The 27,056-nt window shown below is 42.7% G+C and overlaps 1 protein-coding gene across 2 annotated transcripts in view; it reads right to left on the reverse strand.

Moving 5' to 3' along the window:
* The window catches only part of HERC3 (HECT and RLD domain containing E3 ubiquitin protein ligase 3), a 57,057-nt gene that overhangs the window by 26,548 nt on the left and 3,453 nt on the right, over positions 1–27,056 (reverse strand). Inside the window, exons 3-17 of one of the 2 annotated variants that reach the window (XM_066574045.1) lie at positions 25,521–25,597; positions 20,840–21,061; positions 19,756–19,847; positions 19,550–19,680; positions 17,951–18,111; positions 14,428–14,504; positions 10,995–11,119; positions 8,659–8,718; positions 4,314–4,425; positions 3,599–3,788; positions 3,260–3,423; positions 2,562–2,675; positions 1,867–1,890; positions 626–715; positions 100–270 (exon numbers count right to left, since the gene is read on the reverse strand). In XM_066574045.1, the coding sequence (XP_066430142.1) occupies positions 100–270; positions 626–715; positions 1,867–1,890; positions 2,562–2,675; positions 3,260–3,423; positions 3,599–3,788; positions 4,314–4,425; positions 8,659–8,718; positions 10,995–11,119; positions 14,428–14,504; positions 17,951–18,111; positions 19,550–19,680; positions 19,756–19,847; positions 20,840–21,061; positions 25,521–25,597 (1,810 nt within the window). Of the gene's footprint in view, positions 1–99; positions 271–625; positions 716–1,866; positions 1,891–2,561; positions 2,676–3,259; positions 3,424–3,598; positions 3,789–4,313; positions 4,426–5,336; positions 5,886–8,658; positions 8,719–10,994; positions 11,120–14,427; positions 14,505–17,950; positions 18,112–19,549; positions 19,681–19,755; positions 19,848–20,839; positions 21,062–25,520; positions 25,598–27,056 lie in introns of those variants that run through there. The other variant, XM_066574046.1, reaches the window with a different exon arrangement.

Here is a 27,056-nt window from a genome sequence, read left to right on the forward strand (position 1 = left end):
ATCCTCTTTTAAGTGTGAAGATGTTTCTAAGAGCTAGAATCTGATAAGGCGAGTCAAATCCAGAGATATTCAATAATCCTTACTTCCATCTTTCCATACCTTAAGAGGCTTTTTCAAGTCTACATCAGAGTGAATACTGAGCTCTCTCAAAGCATCGGACACCAGGCTCGTTCTCCTCACATGCAGGACCAGATAAGGATTTTTGACCAGCATTGGCTCCAGAGACAGCAGCATGAAGACATTTTGCAGGCTGGCTCCACTTATTGCCACCTATAAACAGATTTATGGAGGGGACAGAGGTATGAAAAGTTTAGTGAAACTAAATAATAGGAGGGCAGACAGTTGGGTAGCCCATTTTTAAGTGCCTTTAGAAGTGCTAGACTCCCATTGGTTCCTATGGATTAGCACGGTTTTGTCTATATAGAGGTGTCCCGCCAATATGTAGCCTTCTATATACCGAATCAAGAATCATTCACATTTTAAACATCAGTCAGACATTGTCTGTCTAGTGTCCATAATCACCAATAGTCAAATCTAACAAATTGACAAACATGGCCAAATTAGGGTGTTGCATAAAATAACCATAGACTTTACATTGCAACAAGTATAATGCACCTTCGTGTACCTGCATTTGTAGCTCCGCATCAGTCTGTAACATTTTGGTCTTGGCTTGAGCATCAAACACAAATGGATAAGAACAGAATGTCACTGAATCCTGACAGAGAATAAAGAAACAAAATCAGTGCTTACACTCCTAACACATAGTAAGACAGGCAGATTGCTAATTACTTATAATCAGCATAACGCACCCCATAAATGCCTTGTACCAGGGTCACAGTACACAATTTAAATGGCTCAAGTTCTGATCATATGTAATAATAATAATAATCTTTATTTGTACAGCGCCAACTTATTCCGCAGCACTTTTAGGCATGGGATAAATACAAACAATACAGCAATAACAATGTGAGGTACAATCAGTTTAAAACAAATGGGGTGGGGGTGGTACGGGAGGTACAAGGGGGGGAGGAGCAAGACATGGGGAACACAGGCAATAGGGGATTTCATGTGGAAATCAGTTATTAGAAGGCAAACGGGGTGGGGCGGTAAGGAGGTGCAGGGGTAGAGGTTGTATGCAATAGGCAGGGTGGAAGATGTGAGGAGCCATAGGGAGGGGCAGGGGATTTGGTATGCTTCCCTGAAGAGGTGCGTTTTAAGGCACGTCTGAAATTTAGTGCATCGGGAATATTCCGGATGCCTTGGGGTAGAGCGTTCCAGAGGATGGGTGCTGCTCTGGTGAAGTCCTGGAGCTGAGCATGTGAGGTTCATATTACAGGGGTGTTTAGTCTGAGTGTGTTAGCCGATCGGAGTGATATGTATTCTTTTCCATCGCGTTTCCACTGCTTTTGATAGAACAGTCCAGCTGGCTGTGCTAATCTGTCCAATAGGATAAACAGAACACAAGTCTGACTGATCTGCTATAGACGAATAGATGATGACAGATCCATGAAATAGATCATAACGGATCTGTCATCTCCATCAAGGATCATATCTAAGTAGAATAAACAAGGTGGGATCTTGCTGCTTCGGCTCGGTTCACATTCCTCACAGGAACTCGGCAACGCCTGATGGAATCCACTGACTAGAAAGGGTTCCGTCGTTGAATCAGAATGTGCTGCAGCATTTATAATGAAACCCCTGGAAGTACCGAGCAGAGTGAAATCTGAAAAGAACCTTATTTACATCTTACCTAAACTAAAGCCTCCTTACCTAAACTAAAGCCTCCACCTAGTTTTAATAATCAAATTGAAAAAAAAAAATTGTATAACAGAAAACATATCACCCAATAGAAAAACAAAAAATTACCTGCATAATTGAAGGGAGAACTTTCTACAAGCAGAGAAAAAAAAAGGAAATAAAAAGGTCATTTCCTTTCTTGTCATTTTTTGTATATAAAAGAATAAATTGCATTATAAATATGAAGAGAATCAAAGAGTTACAGAATTGTTGTCTACAGAGCAGATAACATGTCAGCTGGATGCTGGCCATGGTAGTAGAAATATTAGCAACCATTCTAGGTGATCCATCTGCTCAAACACGGTCTGTATATATTTTTCATGAATTTAACTTTATTGAACTTTTCTGATGCTATTTTTTAGTCCCCCAAGGAGCCTTGAGAATGTAGTGCAGTGTACGATGCCTATGATGTCAGCCTATCAGACTATACTGGAAGCAGGGTCTGATAGGCTTAGTGATATGACAGACACAGAAGCCTTTGTCAGGCTTCCGGCTGCAATCACATCACAAAGTGCCGATGAGCGACAGAGGGAAGGCTCCCTTGCTACCACCAGCTTTACAAGCTGTAATTGCTATTGATTGCAATGTGGAAGGGGGAACACGGTTTGGAACTGAGTGCTCCCAGCCATTAGTATTTCTGCTTGATTGCAGGAGCTTTAAACTCATGGGCATATATTTACAATGGCAAATTAAAAAGAATAGCCTTTATTTGCGGATTTCTGAAAACCCTTCTAGAAGTTACACAAAGCAAAAATACTACGTACCAGTCCTGTCTGGTTGAGAAACCACATGAGGTAATCTTCTTGTATGTCCACCAGGCTGGATATCTCAGGAATATAGAACTTATCATGCTCCACATGCTGAGCCTTCACATTTACCTAGAGATAAATAAGAATATAACCCTGAGGTGAGTTACACTGAAGACCAGTAGCCAGTAGTTAGGTTTAGTAGTTCTTGCGGTTTTGACATATAGCACTACTTAAATTTAAATGGGTGTTTCAGGTTTTGTATAGATTATACATCCTTATGATAGGTAGCCATTATCATCAGATCAGTAGGTGTCTGACTTGTCAACCAGCTGTTTGCAGGGGCAGTGGTTCATTAGAACTAGCACAGCTCCGTACATTGTGTAATGGCCATCAATGGTCCTGCAAGCTTAGTCCCATGGTACAGATCGTACAGTACCATTTCGGGTCATTGCAATGTACGGAGCTGTGCTAGTTCAGTGAACTGCAACTCTTGCAAACAGCTGATCTGCAGGAGGGGCTGGTGCTGGACCCCACTGATCAGAAAATATCTAACCTAAAAAAAGGGTCATCAATACTGGAGTCTTGGAATACCCCTTTAAGAGCTGTAGGATAGGTCCACCGACATGGGTATGTATAATCCTTACCACCTGCTAGACAGGGATGCATATTTCCTCATATGTATGGTCCTCTATTTCATCAGTTATTATAATCACCTTGTGCAGCTTTTCCAGAAGTTTGAGAGCAGCAGTGATGTAGCTTGTAAACAGCACCGGGATCAGCAGGGTCTTGCGGCCATTCAGCAGGTAGACCACCGCCCCTTTATACAAGTCAATTAATCTGAAGAAGTAGTTTGGACAGACCTGAGACCACCAGTTGTCTGAAGAAAAAGAACGCACTATTGATAATGGACTAATGAAAAATAATCATCCCCCATATTACTTTACAGTGGACAATGGGGGCATATGGACAATTAAAAAAATATATCACTAAATAAGACAGATTGCTCAGAAAAATACCATTAATCATGTACTGTGAAATAAATGACAATTTACCCAGCACTTTGCTTGGATTAGTGTCCAGCCGTAGAATAGCCATGGCTAACGGGAGAGTCAGTGTTATATAGTATTTGGAGTCCTGGAGCAGAGGGAATTCTGGGAGTATGAGGTAAATCCGCATCGCTTCTACATCTGGTGGAGAGCTGGACAACTGTGGTATCAGAAAACTTTCAAAGCCCTTTAGAATCTGACAAAAAACACAAATAAGAATGAAGATGACGTAAGGCTCTGTTCACAGTTGCATTAGACACCCCTTCAGTTCCCATTTCCAGTATTATTATCAACAAGAATAGGGCAGTCTACAGCACTATTCTCACTGGTACCTCAATGAACTAGAGTACATGGCGTCAGCCGGTATCAATTTACAGAGGTCATGGCCCCATTATAAGACGAGAGCCAGTGTGAACTAAACCTAAGGTAGGAGGGATAAGAAAACTGGTAATATTCACGTCTAAACTCCATCTTCCAAGGTTTTGTAGATACAAATTCTACTTCAACTATCATCCGATAGCCTATTGATATATGTGAAGTCAGCAATGTAGGGGTTTATAAACTGGGACTCTGACCAGCCGTTAAAAGACAAAAAACGTTTGTGGCGTTGCAGGCCCCTATATCCTAGTAATGGGTGGCTCATACTCTAAATATTGGAAGATAAAAGCTCAGTCAGCTGCACAAATGCCTGAAATGGTTAACTGTATAACTGGGATTTTACCTGTTCTAATAATCTGGAATGGTGGGAGTTCATCAGCGTCTCAAACAGTACTTTAATAGATAGCATGTCAAGTCCGGGAATCTTGGGGCTCGTCTTAAAATGCTCATCGTTTCTGTAAGTATTGAACAGCACATGTTGCTTCACAAAGCAGAAATGGAGACAATCCTTAGACAGATGCATTCAACTAAATAACGTCTACATATATGGATTAGTGGATTACTACAGTATTTGGCCGCCTGCACATGGGCGGAAATCCCGCGGCGGGATTTCCGCCGCTCAAAGCCTGCATAGGAGTGCATTACAATATGCAGACGGCCGCGGTTTGGCCGCGCGAAATCTCGCACGGCAAACAAACCGCGGCATGTCCTATTTTTGTGCGGGGCTCGCAGAGCCTCGCACAGAAACATCACTCACGCAGCCGCCGGCTCCGGTCTGCGCATGCGCCGGCTGCCGGCAGCCAGCACATGAAAGAGCCGGGGCCGCCGGGCGCGGACGAGTACGCGCTCGTCTCTGCAGGCGCTCGGGTCGGGTCCTGCGGCGAGAATTCTCGCCGCCGGATCCGACCCGCTCGTCTGTAGGCGGCCTTTGTTGTAGAAATGGTGTTATAAATGGTAGGGTCAGCGTTTCTAGACAGATTATACATACAGTGGTTGAGGAAAGGTTAATCTGCTCGGCATTATTATAAGGGGGGACAGTACTGGCCAAATTAATAGCATCATTCTTAAAAATTCTGTATTAATGTACAGCGGGCCTCATTTATTGTAGCTGTCTGAAAGTACTGTCTATAGCCCATAAGCAACCAATCGCAGCAGGTTCCGAAATGACAGCTGAGCTCTGATTGGTTGTTATGGGTTAGAGAAAGAGTTTTTCTATTAGAGGGTTTTGATAAATGAGGCCCACTAGGTTTTAGTTGTGTTTTTAAAGAAAAGATCTATTAGTTAGAATGCTATGGGTTCTATGGCAGGTGTTGTTACTTACTGTACAGTCTGTCCATGGAATCTTGCTGGTAAGACACGACTGCGCATACACTGGATTTGCCTCTGCGTTGAGGCTTGTCTGGTAGTCTACTGTACAACATTGTTGACGAGTTGTTAGAGCTTTTGCAAAAATGGGCAGAAAGTGAGATAATTTACCTTGCAAACGGGACAAAACTAAAGCGCTGCTTCAAAATTCTTCAATAACCCAGTCTGAAATAGGTAGGAAATTATTTGTAAAATCAACTGGTGTCCTGGATTAAAAAAAAAAAAAAAAAAGACTAGATTTGGGCCAGGAATTCTCAGTGAACAAAAAGGGGCCAGGAGGATGAAAACAAAAACAAAACAAAAATAACAAGAAAAAAAATTTTAAAAAAATAAATAAATAAAAAAAACACACCAGCCTTGGTCCTGACTGAAAACTGTGCTTGAAAATTCGGAAGGCATGTTTTAAATTTTTGAAGCTACAAACGGAAAAAATTGGTGTTGAGTTCAGCTATAGGACTGAGGTAAATATGCAATGCAGGTTATCAAGCTTATGGACCCAGGAAAAAGCAGCTTTTGACTCCACAGATGAAGGCTAAACGCCTTACTTGGCCTAAACAGTAAAAAGAATGATGGATCAGTTCCAGTATCCAGTCAGATCAATAAGTGGTTTCCGAATGGGAGCTGCATTTTTATGCAGGATGGAGCTTCTTGCCACACGGTAAAAACAGTGATACATGTGCTTAATGAATCCGGGCTCAAGGACCTTCGATGTACATGAACCCAAAAGAGAATGCTTGCTCAGCCCTAAAAACAAAATTAATGCAGAAGGGACTGTAACTATGATGTTTCCCCAAAAATAGGACCTAGCCCAATAATAAGACCTTCCCCAGTTTTCAGGGGAGGCTTGAAATATAAGGCTTCCCCCGAAAATGAGACCTCGCTAACCTGCATTAAAAAAAATTAATACTCACCTGGTCCGCGCCATCCCGATGGTGTCTGGCAGTGCTGCGGCAAACTGCAGTGTCCTCCCCGTCTGCCATCTTAGCTTCTTTCTGGTGATAGGGCTTTGAATACCCCACCTCCAGCAAAGAGAGCGCTGTGATTGGCTAATCGAGCGCCAGCAGCCAATCACAGCTGGCGCTTGATGAGCCAATCACAGCCACTCAGTGAATGACATCACTGAGTGGCTGTGATTGACTCATCGAGCGCCGGCTGTGATTGGCTGCTGGCGCTCGATAAGCCAATCACAGCGTTTACTTTGCTGGAGGCGGGGTATTCAAAGCCCCATCACGAGAAAGAAGCGGAGACGGCAGACGGGGAGGACACTGCAGTTTGCCGCAGCGCAATAGAGACCATCGCGAGGCATCTGGATGCCACAGACCAGGTGAGTATAAGGCCCCCCAAAACAAGACACTGTGCCTCTTTTGGGGCAAAAATTAATACAAGACAGTGTCTTATTTTCGGGGAAACACAGTAACAAAGCTAAACTATTTGAGAGACTATTGAAAGTCTGGTTCTATGATCCTGAAATAAAGGGACATGATTACAAAAATAACTTGAGAAATGCCAGACAGGGTGTAAGCGCTGTTAAAAACCAAAAGGGGGCCACACAAAGTTTTAATATATTTTTGATAAGGATGAGCGAGTATACTCGCTAAGGCACTACTTGTCCGAGTAATGTGCCTTAGACGAGTATCTCCCTGCTCGTCCTTAAAGATTCGGGGGCCGCTGCGGAGAGGAACGGAGGGGAGATCTCTCTCTCCCGCCCGCTTCCCCCTGCTCCCCGCCGCGACTCACCTGTCAGCTGCAGCGATCCCCGAATCTTTAGGGACGAGCAGGGAGATACTCGTCTAAGGCACATTACTCGGACGAGTAGTGCTTAGCGAGTATACTCGCTCATCCTTAATTTTGGATGTAGCTTGTATATAGAATTTTGCTAATTTAAAAAGTGCATTTTTATTGTAATTCACTTTTCACAAAAGTATGCTATTAATTTGGCCAGTAATGTAACCTTACTTTAATTCAGCATCCAACAGTACAGAAATGACAGCTGTCTGGCACAAAACTGTCACATACTCTGGACTATTACACCACCTGAGGCAGAAGATTGAGAAAAGATGACCAGGTAGGAGACTCCTTCCGAAAAAACCAACAGATTTGTGTTTTTATTTTTAATTCATCTTTTGCTTGTAAAGGCCCTTTTAGACTAAACGATTTTCGCTCAAAAATCGCTCAAAGCCATTTTTTGAGTGATAATCGTTGTGTCTAACTGCACTGACATCGCGCAGGTTTCATTAAGCTTTCGGTGATCTTTCAGCATGCGGAAAGATCAGCGATCAGTTATCAGGAATTCACAGCGGGATACAGTAGATACTATTGTTTCAGTTGTATCCCGCTCCCTGATGACAGGCTGGGAATGAAGAACACAGCTGTCCAGCTGTGTTCTCCATATCCCGCTTGGAGCGCTCGGTTGTATAACAGCTGGGCGCTCCAAGCAGAGAACCGCTGGATGCAGAAGACAAGCGGTCCAGCAAAGAACACAACGATTATCGCTCAAAAATCACTCAAAAGATTTTTTGAGGGATAATCTTTGTGTCTAAACCAGGCTTTAGGCACCACTGATGTCAGATTAAGGCCTCATGTCCACAGATAAATTAATATTTAAAATCCGCAGCGTTTTTCCCACACGTGGATCCGCGCCCCATAGGGATGCATTGGACACCCGCAGGTAGTTAAATACCTGCAAATGTCATTTTTTTCTTCAGGCGCAGATCCCCGTGCGGGAAAAAACCCGGACATGCTCCATTTTAGTGCGGGGACGGCTCCCGCAGGCTTCTATTGACGCCTATGGAAGCCATCCGGATTCGCGGAACACCCGTACCATAATTAAAACTCACCTGTCCTGGACGCTGCAGGTCTCCCTTCCCTCCCGGCTGGATCGTCTTTCTTTGGCCCGGCGGATGTGCCCAGCGCGCTCCTGGCTGCCGAGCACATCCGCCGGGTCGAAGAAAGAAGATCCGGCAGGGAAAGAAGGAAGAACCGCAGCGTCCGGAGAGGCGAGCTTATTCTTATTCTTTGGTCTCATGTCCGCAGGGCAGGAGGGACCCGCTACGGATTCTCCATGAAGAATCCGCAGCAGGCCTGATTTTCCCCGTGGACATGAGGCCTAAAGGAATTGTATATTGTTTGTGCCTCTGGTAGGATATATACATGTAGAAAGAGGAAACCTTGATGAGACATATTTTCCTTCTGCTCTTTGCTATATCACTCGTACAGACTTTTATGTTCATAAAGACAAATGCAATGAACTTGAGAATTATAAAATACAATTATGTAATGAGATTAAATTAATTAATATCACTAAATGGTGAATCATTGCTTACTTTTCATCCAGGAAACTCCCATTCCAGCAAGCTGAGGAGGACAGTGTTTGAAGGATGCCGCTGTTACATATATGGGGGAGTACACATTAGTCAATGGGCTCTCGTCATAGTATTTTTTTATACAATAATAGAGAATGAAGGAAGAATACTGTCTGTATAGCGCCACTTATTGCTAGATATCCTGTAAGGCTAGGTCTGAGACATGAAAGTATCTTTTAGGAAGACTACAGATACCAACCAAACCAGATGCACCCACTTGCAGACAGCATATTTTTCACTTCTAAAGACTGAACACTAAGGTCTTGGTTGGCTGGGTGAAGCAGATTCAGCACCTTCCAAGAGCTTCTTCTAAAGGCATCTCATCCTGCCAAACCAAGCCTGCTGTATGCTGATGAGGAACAAACAATCTGAAGCAAGCTGCCTATAATTGGGGGTCTCTGGTTTAGCTGAGATGTCTAGTCAGGTTTCAAGACTCTTTAATGGGTTGTACTTCGCCTTATAGGGTAGCTACCAATAGGTAGTACTAAAGAGACAGTTTCATCCTGGAGAAGCTCATTTGCATACTTACCCAAGGAACATTGCCTAAAAGGCTTTCCTATACCACCTGAATCTCCATAAGGAAAACTAGTACCTTCCAAGAACTCCTAACATTTTTGGAAAGTTGAACACAAAAGAAAACCTACAAATTATGATAAGTTGAACAACAAGTTGCTCTTCTGGTATTCTTTATTGATGAATATACTGCAAACGCCTGCATAATTAAAGATTACTGTGTATTACACAGAAAAGCATATTCAGCATTATGCACATGCAAAAGGTTTCCCAAAACACCCACAAATTATGTACACATGTTGGGTTAGAAACAATTAGTTCACTAATAGAGATGAGCGAGCATACTCGCTAAGGACAATTACTCGATCGAGCATTGTCCTTAGCGAGTATCTCCCTGCTCGGAAGAAAGGGTTCGCGGGTGAGAGGTGAGTTGCGGCAGTGAGCAGGGGGAGCGGGGGGGGGGGGGGGGGGGGGGGGGGAAGAGATCTCCCCTCCGTTCCTCCCCGCTCTCCCCAGCCGCTCCCCGCCCGCCGCCGAATCTTTTCTTCCGAGCGGGCAGGTACTCGCTAAGGGCAATGCTCGATCGAGTAATTGCCCTTAGCGAGTATGCTCGCTCATCTCTATTCACTAAGTGACACTCCCAAATTAATAAGATGGCATCACATATACAGGGGGAAACGTATGAGCTACTTGCAGCAGAATTCTAGTGTTAAAAACTCACTAAATTCTGCGCAACCTATAGATTCACCAAAATGTCTGACTTTTTTTTTTTTACTCTTTTTGCACCCAGTTTGTCACTTTCTAGAAGTAAGTGGGGTTTAGAAAATAGTGTGTCCCCTCCCATGGCCCAACAGATTTACTATGAATTTACCATAAGGACTGGCCAGACATACCCTAAATTTATGAAGAGGCATGCAGCCCTTGATTAATTTATTGCTATTAAGTCCAAGAGACAATGGAATTCTCAGCCCGATTTAATGAGCACCAATTAATAAGCATTTTCTTTTACATGGGCCAAGAATTGGCTTATGGGGACAAATGATCACTAATACGTGTATTAATCTCCAAGGGCAGCGGAGATGACCCTCCAATCAACAAGCGTTTGCTCATCTGTCAGCTGATTATTGGCTCTTTTACATGGTCTCATTGTCAGTAGAGCAGGCTTTCAGAGGAACACTTGAGCCTGACAATTGGCCCGTGTGAAATGATTATAAGACTAATGTATCAAAGTGTATAAAAGGCAGGTCTAAATATGTTTCCCCAACAGTGTAACCTGCATTACATCATCTCTTCCTTTTTACTAGTGTATGAGACAAAGTCATCTATGTTCCTAGGCAACTCTAAATTGAAGAGTACCAGTCAGCATTTCCGACATGTCTGTTTTTAGTAAATACTTGCATTCCCAAAAAATACCAAATGCGGAACATCTTTTCCCAGAACACCGCCTTGTTTCGTTCTTCTCATCTGGAAATGAATTTATAAGTTGGCAACTGGGCATTACCCTTCCCCTTGCTAATAGTGTATGACTGGACAGATTCAGACACGCGCTATTGACAAGTGGAATGTCAAATTTAGGTGTTTTTTTTTATACATTTGCAGTAGGAATAACAGAAAAACTGCACCAATATTGTTATTTTATGGGGAATACAAGTAAATCACATGACAGACCTGACAAGAGAGAGTGGACACTTCCGCTAAACATGTAGTGGACTTTATTAGCAGTTTGATTATTTCATCATAGAAATCATATATTAATACTGAATATTTTAGTAAAAACCACATACTTGATAGTGTTTGAATTACTATTATCAATCACTTTCTGCCTCCATGAATCAATGGTATCATTGTTTATCAGACTGGTATAATTCTGTTTTTTGCAGGAGCGGAAATCGTCTGCAGGCTCAGGGCTCTGGAAGAGGACAATGACATTAACAGAGTATTAAACATCATTTACAGGAAGCAAACGTTAGCTGAAACTCCTATCATTAGGATAATCAGTCAGGAGGATGACTCAGGATAACACTGATGTAATATAATACAGAGACCTGTATGGGGTGATATGCTGGCGAGATATGAAAAACACAGAGAAGCTGCGATTGGGAGAATAACTGCGGAGAAGAATTCCAAGATATGTCGATTGAATATATTATATGTACTTCATTCACAGGGGCAGTAGTCTAATAATTATGTATTAAGCCCTTCACTGTTTAGACTGATTCTAAAATAATAATATTTATTGATTTTCACTTAAAAACATATACCACTATAGGGCACACCGAACACAAAAGTACACAAAACAAACAAACATATGGGTAGCACACTGAATTTAGTTGGCAACCATGATTAGTGATATACGAGATGCCAACCGGACACAAGTATCCTTCAATAGGCTGCTAGGATACTATCTTCAGTATAGTAATGGATATAAGATGCTCTAGATAGCCATTCCTCTTCGTGCATCAATACAGGGTATATCAGAACGACCTTGATCTTATAATCTGATACGGTCGGCGTTTGATTTATCCCTGTTAAGTGTATATTGGATCTTAAAGTGTCCTATTGATGTACAGCATGGATACTCAATCCGAAATATATCCTGATGCAATAGGCTGGATAATATGTCAGTTGCCTTTAGTTATTGCAGCAGGTTTAAGAATAACCAAATAGTAATGATCGTACCAATCGTAGGATCATTAGTGCGTAGTGCTATGTTGTGATTTGGAAATTAACGGGACCCCAATAATCATACATATGATGGAGTCACTTTATAAGACTTGGAACTTCAACGTGTTTCCCTGTGGATCCCACGGATCATCAGGATCAGGAAGTGAGTGTCTGTGAAATTATCCAGGACACAGTATGCTGCCCAAGATAAAAGAGGCGTATATATACTCCATCAGCCAGTGTGATCAGCACTGAGCTGTAATTCAATGAGAGTGTGTTGGTCGGCACATGGAGATACATATATTTCTTAGAGGGGAGGGCACTAATAGAAATTGTAAGCTCCTGTCACTAGCAAAACCAATTTTCACTCCCGCAGTTTAGCAAATAGGAGTGCAATAGCTAAGAGTGCACAATGTTCAATTAGGAGAGGTTCAAAAATCGTATCCCGGTTTAGTTCTCTTAGATAGTCAGCTATAGTAGGATGGGATGATAGTATAGAGCCTTCCTAAGCTGCTACATCGTGCATATATTCCTCATTTTGCTAATAAGCCCTAACTTTCATACTGGCAGAAACTACAGAGAGCATGCCCTCATAGATAACCACCCCTCCAATAAATGCCCTTCAAAAATAAGAAAGTGCCCATAGCCCTGATGGTAGACTTAGAGCATCCTTTTTTTTTACGGTTGGTTCCTTAACATTTTCTGCTCTCACAAGGGCAACACATTTATGTCCAGTATCCATCATCTAAAACAAGAACAATATGTACTCTTCCCAGATACTGTCCTACGTCGTAAAACTAGAGATAGGTAAATCAGTCCTCCCTACTCAACAGCCAATCAGAGCAAGGTAAAAGTTTACGAAGGAAGGGTTTTTCCAAAAATAGGGAGAGTACAGGAAATTAATAAAAAGAAACAGCAAAGTTATACTCACCACTCCGAACCCCCACCAGTCCAGTGCTGCCACGTTTGTCCTCATCGCTGGTCTGTTTTTACGTTATCCATGTTCCATGTACACACGTGACCACTGCAGCCAATCACTGGCCTCAGCAGTCTCAAGCTGTATACCACTGAGCCCAGTGATTCCCTGCCGTAGTCACATGAGAATACGGAATGTCACGCTGCAGCCAATCTAAACAAAGTGGTGATGGGAGTGATGATAAAGGAACAAAGCACCAAGTATAACTCAATTTGTTGTTTTTAACCAATCCCCGCCCTCTTTACTCATTTTTAGATATTTTGGAAAACCCCTTTTGAAAGGACTAGTTAGCCACTGTTCATGTTTTCATGGGTGGCGCTACTGCCAGTCAAGATAGCTTAAGAGATTACCTCTTGTTATTGCATGGAGTATGATACTATGCTGCAAATATTCTTCCTGTAATTTAAGACTCCTTCACACGGACATATTTCGACACACAATATGCAGAGATTAGGACCCATTGATTTTTATTGGACTCGTTCACATCCACGTATTTTGTGCGTGCATTTTCAGTTGCGCAAAAAAAAAATAATGCATGAAATATTGTGTAATTGTGTTAGAAGAACAAGAACACATCACAAACTAATTAGCCATTTTAAATCAGTATGTTTGTATGCTGCGCGTAAATGAACATGCCCGGCAGGCAGAAAAAGTACAATAAAATACGCCGATACATGCGCAAAAACATCCTTGTGCATAGCACAAACAAGTTACGCTAAGGCATGCGAAATTGCGCCTATGCCCATTTGCAGCTTGTTTCTCAAACTCCAGTCTTCATAACCCCTTACAGGTCAGAGTATCAAGATATCCATATTACTGCACAGGTGATGTAATTATTGTGAGAGTGTCTTCATATAGCTCATTTTGAGCAAATATAAAAAGGGATTGATGGAGTTTTACTAAGATTTTTATGCTAAAACATTGTGATTAGTAGTGGTCTAGTCACTGGAACCTCCACCAATCACCTCCACCCTAATAAAGCACAGCACTTCTCCCACGTGGCATAGTGCAGGTATTAACACTCAGTCCAGGTCAATTAAAGTACAGGAAACGTGTACAGGCTCTGGCCCCCAATTTTCTTTATCAGGAAAATGGAGTTCTGACAATAACAAAAAGTTACATAAAAGAAAATTAACTTAGACAATAACTTAGATAATGGAAAACACCACAATGATAAAAAATGAACATACAGCTTAGCAACTAGCTCTGCCCCCATCCTGCCCCTTCCATTGCAAACAGCCAGCAAGGGGCGGAGAGGTGGAGGGAAGGAGGTAGAAGTTTAGCAGTCATGCATGCTGCTAAATTCCCTCCCACCCCTCACCTCCATTCTCAGGCAGCTGTTATAGGCTCCAATAGAAGTCAATGCAGCCGCAGGCAGCGTAAAAGCGCCTGGCTGAGAAGCATTATCTCGGCCGGCTGAGCACTTTTACACCGCAAATATGCCCAGGTGCACTGATGCATCAGAGGGGCAGCATATATCGGCTAGGCATGAAAATGCGGCCGATATCGGCTCATGTGAATCCAGCCTTCTGCTACATACCACAACAGCAGGGAAGGTACTGAAAGTCATAACTTACCTCCGGCTTTGAACAAATCACAAATGTTTTATTAAATCCAGAAAAAACGTGTTTGATGATGCTGAACAACGATAGATCTGTTTAGGGAGAACCACTGGGTTACTGACGGATAAAACAGTGTATACAGGTTTATCTGAGAAAACCTAAAGTGAAGCTCTGTTTACAATTCATCAAAATTACTATACATATAATTAGCATGGCAGTACTGAACATGGCCAGTAGGGGGCATTTTGGCAGGTTATGTGATAAAAGAGTTAATCAGCAAACACCTGAGTCTGCATGTCTACAGAAGAACAATGCTCCTGTGTTGCAGAGTTCCGTGGCCCTGGGGGGCTCATTGCAGACCACCATAGAGAGCGAGAGCCATGAATCTGATGGGTGGACGGCCACTAGATTGACATCCTGAATGGGTATGAGTTCATGGAGGTTGAGATATGCTGAGGCAATAGGCCGGAGTTAAAATACATGATCCATTTTAGATAGTAGGAAACGTTTCTTTCTGCATGTAGACTGATGCTTAACAACAGTGTGAAGCTTGCCATGTGTTTTGTGCAAAGAAGCACTGCAAGTACCAGTTTACTAACATTCTGGTCTGGAAGTCTGCTGGAGGAAAGATGGCGGTCTTGTGAGCTCAATGTATTAAAAAAAAGAAATACATTTCTGTGATGGACCACTAAATAGGAAGGCGCAGTCTGTTTCGCTTTTCTATATGCTTTAAAAAAATAAAACCCAATGCTGTCGCAGACACCGGGGTGGGAGCCAGAACACTTCTGTTGGGAAATAGGTGTCTATCATTACGTTGTGCATGCACACCAGGAGCTCTCCTGACACAGAGGCCAGAAACGCATTCACATAATGAAATACACTCATTGTCACATGTCAAAAATCCAGCACCGAGAAGAAGTTGTCGGAAAGGAGTGAAACTTTCTCTGAGCAAAAGGATCATTTATTGTAGAGAGCCTGAGCACTTGGAGGGAGGCTCTAGTACCCTGTTGTACCGCCTCTAGCTTGGATACAAGATATGATACGGATGGTCATAGAGGCTCTAGTACCCTGTTGTACCGCCTCTAGCGTGGATACAAGATGTGATACGGGCCAGCATAGAGACTCTGGTATCCTGTTGTACCGCCTCTAGCTTGGATACAAGATGGGATACAGGTGGACATGGAGGCTCTAGTACCCTGTTGTACCGCCTGCAGCTTGGATGTAAGATGTGATACAGGCCGGCATGGGGGCTCTAGTACCCTGTTGTACCGCCTCTAGCTTGGATACAAGATGTGGTACAGGCCGGCATGGAGGCTCTAGTACCCTGTTGTACCGCCTCTAGCTTGGATACAAGATAGGATACAGGCCGACATGGAGGCTCTAGTACCCTGTTGTACCGCCTCTAGCTTGGATACAAGATGTGATACAGGCCGGCATGGTGGCTCTAGTACCCTGTTGTACCGCCTCTAGCTTGGATACAAGATGTGATACAGGCCGGCATGGTGGCTCTAGTACCCTGTTGTACCGCCTCTAGGTTGGATACAAGATGTGATACGGGTGGGCATGGAGGCTGTAGTTCCCGGTTATACCACCTATAGCATGGATACAAGATGCGATACGGGTGGGCATGGAGGCTCTAGTACCCTGTTGTACTGTCTCTAGCTTGGATACAAGATGTGATACAGGTGGACATGGAGGCTCTAGTACCCTGTTGGGCCGCCCTCTAGCTTGGATACAAGATGTGATACAGGCGGGCATGGAGGCTCTAGTACCCTGTTGTACTGTCTCTAGCTTGGATACAAGATGCAATACGGGTGGGCATGGAGGCTCTAGTACCCTGTTGTACTGTCTCTAGCTTGGATACAAGATGCAATACGGGTGGGCATGGAGGCTCTAGTACCCTGTTGTACTGTCTCTAGCTTGGATACAAGATGTGATACAGGTGGACATGAAGGCTCTAGTATCCTGTTAGGCCGGCCTCTAGCTTGGATACAAGATGTGATACAGGCGGGCATGGAGGCTCTAGTGCCCTGTTGTACCACCTCTAGCTTGGATACAAGATGTGATATAGACAGGCATTGAGGCTCTAGTACTTTAATGGGCCGCCTCTAGCTTGAATGCAAGATGTGATACAGTGGGTATGGAGGATCTAGTGCCCTGTTGTACCGCCTCTAGTTTGGATACAAGATGCGATATGGATGGGGATAGAGGCATAAAGGTTCTGTATGGTGTCCTGCAGCATAGCGGTACACATTTATTGTAACTGAGCCTCAAGATCAAACTCGTAATTGGCGACCGCGCAGACCACAGAAGTGTGGTAATGTTGTGGGGACATTCCTGTGACATCCTTGTATGTGTGCGGCTGAGCATTATCCTGCTGGAAAATGCTTCTTCGAAGCCGCCAAGAGAGACAACACATGTGGCTGCAGGATGTCCTGAACGTATCGCTGAGCTGTCATTGTCCCTCATACCACTACTAGGGGTGACTGACTGTTGTATGCGATGGCTCCTCCAGACCATCACACTAGCAGTGGGGGCAGTGTGCCACAGTAAAGGCAGGATTGAGATGCTCACACCGAGGTCTCCAGACATGAACACAGCCATTGCCAATGCCCAAACTAAACCTGGATCCGTCGCTGAAGACAACCTGGTTCCACTGTGTAGAGTCCAGTTTCATTGTTCACGACACTACTGCAAATGGTGGGTGTCAGAGGCCGTACACGGTATGTCCTTCAGCAAAGTGATTATAAATGGCTCAGACAGACACAGGGGTGTAACGATTGTGCCACTTGTCTGTGGATTGCGGACAACAAAAGAGCTGGAGCTGCTCGTGCTTGTCGAACGATTAGATGCTCCTCTCTACTGGTGGTCTGTTGAGGCCATCCTGAGCGCCGGTCACCTTGTGTGCCCTCATGCATCCACTGGTCCCAACACCTCCCAACAGTCTGGTCCGACTGTCCAAAATGGCAGACAATTTACCAATACAACTATTCAGCTTCTCGCATCCCAATAATGCGCCCCTATCAGACTCTGTTAGCTGTGCGAAATCCCAATTGCGTTGTAGAGGACTCTAGTGGTCAACAAGCTCTACAAACAAGGAGTCTCTGAGAGCCTTTTATAGGCCAAGGGTGGAACCACTGTTAGGGCCTCAGGTGGCAACACTGTTCATCTAATCACACCACGACTATAATCACTTGTATATCTGCCTGAGATGTAACTGCATGCAGAGTTTTGCAGCAAAATGACAACTTCTTCTAGGTGCGTGATTTTTTTTTTGACAAAGAGTGTATATGTTACAAGTAAGGCTCTGTTCATAAGCTCTTCAGACATGAACATTGAAGAAAGGGAAAACAGAAAAAAATGCCCGTTAGGAACTATGAGAGACAAACAGAATAACACATGCCAATATTAGTCATATAGCATATATAATTATTACACGTGTTTGTGTATGTAGCTAGACATACATACATGTATGTACCACGGCAATAACTTCCCTTATTGTATATATAAGTGAGAACAGTTCCCATTATGTACTAACCAGCTGTAGGTGGAATGTGTACATTATAAGGGCTCCATCTTCCTTTTACTGCTGTAGGACAAATTACATTACTCGTCAATCCAGTACCCAGTTGTCCGTATTCTCCACATCCAAATGCATAGAGGGCACCTGAAGAAGGCACAAAGGCGATAGTGTGCTGTCTGGAGGCAAAAAACGAATAGAAATAACAACGTTAATAGGCTATCCTCAGAAGCAAGAAAAGAAACATTTTTTTCTCTCAATGCAAAAACATTTCATTTAAATGTGCCTTTTAGTTTTGCGGCATTCCATTTTAGCAATTTCTTTAATTATTTAATTGTAGAGTTGGAAGGGACCTCAAGGGTCATTGGGTCCAACCCCCTGCTCAATGCAGGATTCACTAACTCATCCCAGACAGATGTCTGTCCAGCCTTTGTTTGAACACTTCCATTGAAGGAGAACTCACCACCTCCTATGGTAACCTGTTCCACTCATTGATCCACCTCACTGTCTAATATCTAATTTGTGTCTCCTCCCTTTCAGTTTCATCCCATTGCTTCTAGTCTTTTCTTGTACAAATAAGAATAGGGCTGATCCCTCTACACTGTGACAGCCCTTCAGATATTTGTAGACAGCTATTAGGTCTCCTCTTGGCCTTCTTTTTTGCAAGCTAAACATTCCTAGATCCTTTAACCATTCCTCATAGGACATGATTTGCAGACTGCTCACCATCTTGGTAACTCTTCTCTGAACTTGCTCCAGTTTGTCTATGTCTTTTTTAAAGTGGGGTACCCAGAACTGGACACAGTATTCCAGATGAGGTCTTAATAAGGGAGAGTAAAGGGGCATAATGACCTCACGTGATCTAGACTCTATGCTTTTCCTAATATGTCCCAGAATTGCGTTTGCCTTTTTTGGTTGCTGCATCACATTGTTGACTCATGTTCAGTCTATGATCTATTAGTATACCCAAGTCTTTTTAATGTCAAACTTTACAAATTATACCGATTGTGTTAGATTTGGTATGAACAACAGCGCTACTATTCTTCCTATCAAAGCTACGGAAGCAACAATGGAACCCAACAGATTATTCATTCAGTTATAGATCCGGCACAGTTATCATGGTATTGGTTATAAACAGAAAGCATGATACAGATGTGAACAAAACCTCTGAATCAACTGTCAATGTTAAATAGCTGCAAAAAACAGCACTACTATAAAAAAGAAAGAACTTTATTGATCCATGTAGCCAATTCAGGCAACGTTTCGGCCACACATCGGCCTTTATCAAGCCATCTGACCAGGCAAAGAGTCCATGCTGAAAAGGACTCTTTGTCAGCATGGACTCTTTGCCTGGTTAGATGGCTTGATAAAGGCCGATGTGTGGTCGAAACGTTGCCTGAATTGGCTACATGGATCAATAAAGTTCTTTCTTTTTTTGAATAACTAATTGCACTCATATATGCTGCCACACATACATATTCAGGCAAACTATGCCCGACAGTGATACTCGCTACTGCACTATTGCACAAGAGCGAGTATTGCTGGCATGGCTGTAAGCACTGTGGACATGGAGGCAGAGTGGCCCAGGGAGCATTCTCTCGGATTCTGTTACCTCACCTTCCACATGCGATTTGGGATACTTCACTGCCCATTAGTTCCAGCACACGCCTTGGATTGATCTCATTGTGAAGAGAGTCATGACCCAGCTGTCCGTGTTCTCCAGCTCCAAATGTAAAGAGTCCCCCAGTCTACAAGAAGAAGAAGGGATATTAGCCTCCATCGGAACAAGCTAGGTTTTCCCACTATTATTTAGTTGAGATTACCTTTGTTAGGACTGCAGTGTGCTCTTCCCCACAGCTGATATACACAACTTTCTGGGAGCGCAATGGTTTTACATGACATGGCGATACCCGCACTGAAGAAGCAATGAAGTTAGGATAAATTAAAGTATAGGAAGTGTACAATTCTCCTACGAAGTGCTTTAAAGTTGTGGCAGCATTAATTTTACACACATAAAACCTGCCTATAGAGGCCAATAATAATGAAACTATAGTTCTCCTTATGTGGGTGTTAACGCTCCATGCCTTCACGTAATTCCTGGTTTATGTATCTGAAGACAGGGATCCATACCACAGATGCATAGCTCACCTTGTAACAACCAGTTTCAGACGTGTACATACATATTATATACAAATAATTACAATTATATAGGTGAAGTACATATTTGCAAGTCCACAGAAATGGCCTTCATGCTTAAAAAAAATTTGCAGAGCAAGGGTGCTTTCACACACAACTTTTTTTTTGTAAAGGCGGCTGAAGTTTTTCATGTACTTTTTGGAGACAAAAACAAAAGTTGATTCACAGGGTATGGGAAATATAAAGCACCTGGGGGTCTTTTACACTGAGGTTTTTATCGTTGGAACAAGCAAATTAGTCATTTTCTTACATTTATATGCAGATACAACAGTTTAGGTTTTTCCAGCATGTTCTCAATCAGCTCGTTCAGTCCATCGTTGGTTTGTCAGGGGAGTCTGGAAATGCTTAGGAATGGTTTGCGAATGTCAGAAGGATCGCCTTTTACGTGCTACGACTGGCAAATGATGAACTATGATTTTTATGCCTGCGTAAAATGAAGGACGAACGCTGTGCAAACCAATTATCGTTCAGTCGTTAGCCATGTTTACACTGAAGTATTGTTCATTTTCACACGACTCAACGATTATTTGAATGATAAAAGGGCCATTACACCTTTTGCTGCTAGATCCATTTCTGGTTTTATCTCAAACAAACTGCATCAAAAACTGCAGCTTTTTCCAAAAAAGCCTGTGAAACCACCCCAACATACAACTTTTATCAATATTTTTGTCACTTTCCCAATGAGGTTTTATATTAGACTTTATACTCCACCTTGTTCATCATTCAAGCCAAGTTGCCCTGAACTGTTCTTTCCCCAGCCAAACACAGCTCCAGACAGGGACAAGGCAAAACTGTGATAGCCCCCGGCCGTGACCTGAGCTAGCGGGATCCCTTCCAAGGATTTCACCCGCTGTGGACTGGACTGTTGGAGAAATCCATGACCAAGACCCAGTTGTCCGTGGTTATTCTGTCCCCAGCTAAATAGCTGTCCATCTGGAATAGTAAAAAGTAGAATATATACTGATCACACTGTCAAAAAAAGAGTGCGGTAAGCATGGAAAAAGTTTACAAAACCCTGACATTTCACATGGCTGACAAAGGGGTCACTATAAAGTACATTGGGTGTCAAAACCAACATGAAGACTACGACTACATAACTGAGGTATATGCCCCGAAATTCCAGCCTGCCTAACATGGCCATGGTGCCTTTTATCTCACCTGCAGGGTGAGATAGGCAGGGCAGGGTGCAATGTTGCCAAGTGATATTGAATCTCTACTTTAACACAGAGCTCCCCAATAGTATTCACAGAGGCAGAACACCCAAAATTTAATGTAAAACGCCCTTCACAGTTTAGACTAAGTTAAAATGTCTTAATTTTATTGCTTTATCATTAAAAGATCTATCCACATTTAGGGCACAAACATATAACTCTTCTCTGGTAACAAATAATACTCAGAGAGGAAAGTCCAACATAACACAAAAACAGAGAACTAATGTGTAGGACATAAAGTGCTAAATGTAATCAAATCCACTTATCAAAATAAGTATGTGTATCGTGGATAGATTATGAATAGAGATGAGCGAGCGTACTCGGAAAAGCACTACTCGCTCGAGTAATTTGCTTTATCCGAGTATCGCTGTGCTCGTCCCTGAAGATTCGGGTGCCGGCACGGAGCAGGGAGCTGCAGGGGAGAGCGGGGAGGAACGGAGGTAAGATCTTTCTCTCCCTCTCTCCCGCCCGCTCTCTCCTGCTCCCCGCTGCGACTCACCTGCCAGCCGCAGCGGCACCCGAATCTTCAGGGACGAGCACAGCGATACTCGGATAAAGCAAATTACTCGAGCGAGTAGTGCTTTTCCGAGTACGCTCGCTCATCTCTAATTATGAAGTTTCTTCTATGTCTAAACAAAACAATAATGAAGAGTATGGGTTGGATTTAGGACTAGATCATATGATGACAATTCATATATAGGCTAATATCTGCTGCGTATAAAGACAGGCTCTCTTCTTCGTGTATAGTGCCTATATTGATAAAGCCTTGTTCAAGGTGTGCAGCATGTACTTTTGTCCTGAAAAGCAAGTGTTTCTCCTCTAGTACCACGGGAAAAATTTACCAAGTAAGGAGCTTCTTCCATTGCACTACCAGGAATATTGTCTATCTAATTACCTGTTCGTGCAAAAAACAATATGTAGGGAAGACAATACAGGAATTTAGGAGGAGAATCCTGGGCCATATTGGTAATATAAGGAGGAAGGAGAGCACACCTGTATCAAGCCACGTATGGGAAGAACATGGAGGTAATCCAGACTGCCTTAAATTTCAAGGTGTGGAACTGGTAAGGAGAGACATGAGGGGAAGGGACATTGATCCTCTCCTCCTACAAAAAGAAGCTGGATGGATCTTCCGTTTAGATATGGTTCAACCAAGAGGCTTGAATGAACAACTAAAATTTAATTGCTTCCTTTGATGTCAATCAGAAGATGTGGCCTTGATGAAAGATGCTACCAGTGTTAATGTCGCCGTATATAATAATATGATAAATAAAAATTCTATCTTATTTTATTAAAATAGGCGACTATCTCGACATGATATTGAACTTCTCACCCTCTTAATTGGACTATTATAATTTATTCAAAATTTGGAACACGAATCAACTTTGGTCAAATACTCAACATAAATACCCAGGTTGCAATGAGACAGAATTTCTCTATACATTATTATTTTTTATTATTTTCTTTATCCTCAATACGCCCTGGTCCAAAATGGATGCAGAATTCTCTTTGCCCTCACGACACCAGTCACCTGATTCAAGACGACGTCATGGCGCGGAAGATGAGCGCTGCGTCGAGACGTCAGTGCTTGTAACGTCACAACGCAGGTCATTTGACCCAAGACACGTCATTACGGCGCCGATGATACGTACTGCATCACGAAGCTGGTCACCTGATCTAAGACGCGTCATCGCGGTGCCGGGGAGACATGCCGCGTCATGACGCTGGTCATCTGACCTAATATGCGTCACCACGGCGCCGCTAAAGCGTCATGACGCGAAATATGCGTACCACGCTATTGGATGGAGCGATATCCACACCACACTTAGAGCGCGTCCCCATGGTTACGGGAGTCGCCTCCTAATTATGAGCGTGATCATTATACATCTGATATTCTTATAACTGCAATCGGCTACTCAAGGTCTGCTCTGTTACGCCACTTACCTGACAATATTATGTCAGAGGCTGCTTATACTTGATCAATAGTTGTATCGATATAGTCCAAGACTGTGAGCAATTGATTCTTTCTGATTGGCCAAACAACTGGGTACTCCCCGAAAAGGAGGAGCTCACTAGCCTATTTAAGACAAGGCCGATTACCTTAACACATATAGCCCTGACCTACCATCAAGGCTCTGTCTTTCCTATCATTTATCTCATTCATACTATGCTAGGTTTATCTATTAATCCCTAAATTATTAGGGACAGACCATGGCTGTCGAATATTAACATAGCATGGTCTCTCCTCTATCTAGAGGTTACGATATATGGTTGAATGAAAATGGGGCTGTTTGTAATTATAACAGCACGATTTCCATTACACAAACCGGGGCTGTTATGCATCAATATAGCACGGCTTGAAACCACACTGATTATTTCATCCAACCCACTTTGCAAAGAATAGTGCCTCCTACGGGAAGCACTTATACGGGCTGGTCAACACTGACCAGCTGTCTAACAACATTGAGACGATTTTCCAAATATAGTGGCTCAATTGGATTCTTTGTTTCTCGGCAAAGTGGGAATACATTGACCCAATAAGACCTGGCATGAGTAACAACCTTGGGCTAGATGATTAATCATCCTACATATAGCACAATAGTTGAATAGGCACAGATTCTCAAGCTTTTTTTGGGAATTCTGTTTATTTATTATTTCGGTCATCATTAAATAACAATATACTATCTCGAATTTACAACTAAAAAGCTCATGATCCTCCTGATGATCTGCTAATATCCAGCGGAGAAACGCATCGAGAAAGAAATATTTGAGCATAATGAGCTTACCATCATTGAATAGTGAGAACAACATATAATGACCTTACTAATGTCTGATTAATATCAAGAAAAGAGATATAGGAGAAAGAAATACAGAACGAGTTCACCAACATCTGAACTCTCCTACAATAAGCGGCTCTATTCGGAGCAAACTAGTCTCTAGGCTTTATCAATATAGGCATTATATACGAGAGAGCCTGTCTTTATACGCAGCAGATATTAGCCTATATATGAATTGTCATCATATGATCTAGTCCTAAATCCAACCCATACTCTTCATTATTGTTTTGTGTAGACAGAAGAAACTTCATAATCTATCCACAATACACATACTTATTTTGATAAGTGGATTTGATTGGGATTACATTTAGCACTTTATGTCCTACACATTAGTTCTCTGTTTTTGTGTTATGTTGGACTTTCCTCTCTGAGTATTATTTGTTACCAGAGAAGAGTTATAGGTTTGTGCCCTAAATGTGGATAGAGCTCCCCAATAGGTTTCAAGGCGCCGAAAACACATATATATATACACACAACTTTATTAAACAGTGTAGGCACATTTTTCACTATACACCATGTTACAAAATTTGGAGGAGGGTGGAAATGTAGACAGAGCTCTATCCTGACAGCTACATACAAGTGCTGGAGAGTCTGAGCGTTCTCTCTTTCTTCCTCCTTTCCCATATCCAATTAAAGTGGCAACATAAAGGGAACCTGTCATCGCCTTTGAGCTCCATAAACTACATTATGGAGCTCAAAGGTCAGGGAACGGCGTATTTGGGAAGTGGTGTTTTATACACAGCGGTCGTCCGTTCCTGCACTGTATCCCCCGCAAAGTCTGCGCATGCCAGTAGCGTGACCTTTTTTCATCTACTCTGTGCACGCTCTCCCATTCATCTCTTGTACAGAGCAGACTGAAAAGGGTCACATTGCTGGCCTGTGTGGACCTTGGGGGGATACAGTGCAGGAGGGGAGCGACTGCTGAGTATAAAACACCACTCCCCGGACTCCCTGTTCCCTGACCTTTGAGCCACATATAGTAGTTTATGGGACTCAAAAGCTCATGACAGGCTCCCTTTAAAAATGTGCGCAATTTATGTATTATACAGTTAAAGAGCATGTACTGTATACTACTAACACATCTGCAGTGGATCAACATTGGGGGGTAATAGGCTGAACTGGATGGACATATGTCTTTTTTCAGCCTTACGTACTGTACTATGTTACTATGTAACTGACAGCTTATTGCTATCGGTGGACCAGAGTTCTGAGAATAGCTCTCCATAAACACTTTGTCACACAAAGTTCCAATAACAGTTCCAATAATAGGATAAAAAGAAACAATCTTTATTTTTTTAATTGGAGAGTCAATCTGTAAATTGAAATAGGTAAACTATGTCTTACCATCTGAAAGTGCCAAACAATGCAGGTTTCCACATGATACCTGCAGGATCTTCTGCGGACTTAACTTCTTGATCAACCTAAACAACAAATACACACAGCGGTATTTAGTAAGAAGATTGTGTCTACAACAATGTAAACCTATGAGAGGAGTTAAAGTGGACCCATCAGTTTCTTTAAAAAGCTTCTTCTAGCTAGACGAACAGAAACGTCTCAACGCAGGGCTCTAAGAAAATATACTGTGCATCTTAGTAGACATAGTGGTGGAAACATCTCCTGGACCCACTTCTGGAAGAAGCATCCCAAAACAGCCATTGCCTCTTCCACTGGAGATGTATCCACCTTACTTTGCCTCGTAAGATACTTTGTTACAGAAGAGGAGTCTTAAAGGGAACCCGTCACTAGTGCTTTAGGGATTAAGCCACAGCTGTGATGGCATAGAGCTTGTCAATAAAGCTCTAATCATGCCTAAGCAAGATGTGAATCAAGGCAGAATTGGCATACTAATGGCGAGGGCACTGTGACTATTCACCACTGCAGCTCAGATGACTTGGCGAGCGGTGTGCTCTACTTCATAACTTCTTTCCTGTTTTATTACAAGTCACTGACCTGTTCCTGCTGCCTACTTCAAGGCTTTATGACATAGTTCTGGTTTTGCAATGACTCAGCCTTCATTCTGCAGATCTGAAGCTCCTGTAATGAACTGCATTGATCTTTTCTAGGTTGATTCTAAGAACGGACAGGATGAGTAATTACTTCTTACATGTAGCTGGAGGTATACTTCAGCACCCTGCCTGTCTGCTGGGATGTGTTTTCTGTCTGCTAGTTATCGGTTTTCTGTACTGTTTGTTCACATTTCACAACTATGATTCATCTGGCACACACACTGAAACTCCTTGTTTAGTGTCATATTCAATTTCTACCGATTGCCACAATGGGACCAAAGAAATGCTTACAGAACTGTGAAACCATGCCATATAAAGCCCGTATCAGGTGAGCTTCACTGGAAACACAGGGATATTAAATATAATATGCAAATAATGTGTGTAATATATTGTATATTACACACACACACACATATATAAATAAAAGTATACAAAAGTTCTGCCAAGATGCCCCTCTCCATTAGGCCTTGTTCATATTGCAGATTCAGCTATTTTCTTCAGTAAAATGCGGGACGCAATGCAGGAAACCCAACGGATCCCATGATAGCCGATGGGGCTGTCAGGTTCTACATATGAGGGAACTGGCATCAACATCACTTTTATTGTCCTACTCCTAGAACAGAGCAGAAAAACTGAAGTGCAAATGGCAAGGTGAATGAGATCTTAGTCTAAAATTCTCTGCTATCACTGTAAGGCACTTGTGTACAGTTTATTAGTATATATAATAATCTTCATTTGTATAGCATCAACTTATTCCGCAGCATTTTTGAAGCACAGGGGAGCTCAAACAGTACAAAGGTTACAAAGGTATTCAAAAGATTTTGGAAGCAAAAGGGAGGTGGGGGTGGTACATGGGGTGTGGGAAGTGCAGGAG

Source organism: Eleutherodactylus coqui, chromosome 7 (assembly GCF_035609145.1).
Source record: "Eleutherodactylus coqui strain aEleCoq1 chromosome 7, aEleCoq1.hap1, whole genome shotgun sequence".
Taxonomy (NCBI): domain Eukaryota; kingdom Metazoa; phylum Chordata; class Amphibia; order Anura; family Eleutherodactylidae; genus Eleutherodactylus; species Eleutherodactylus coqui.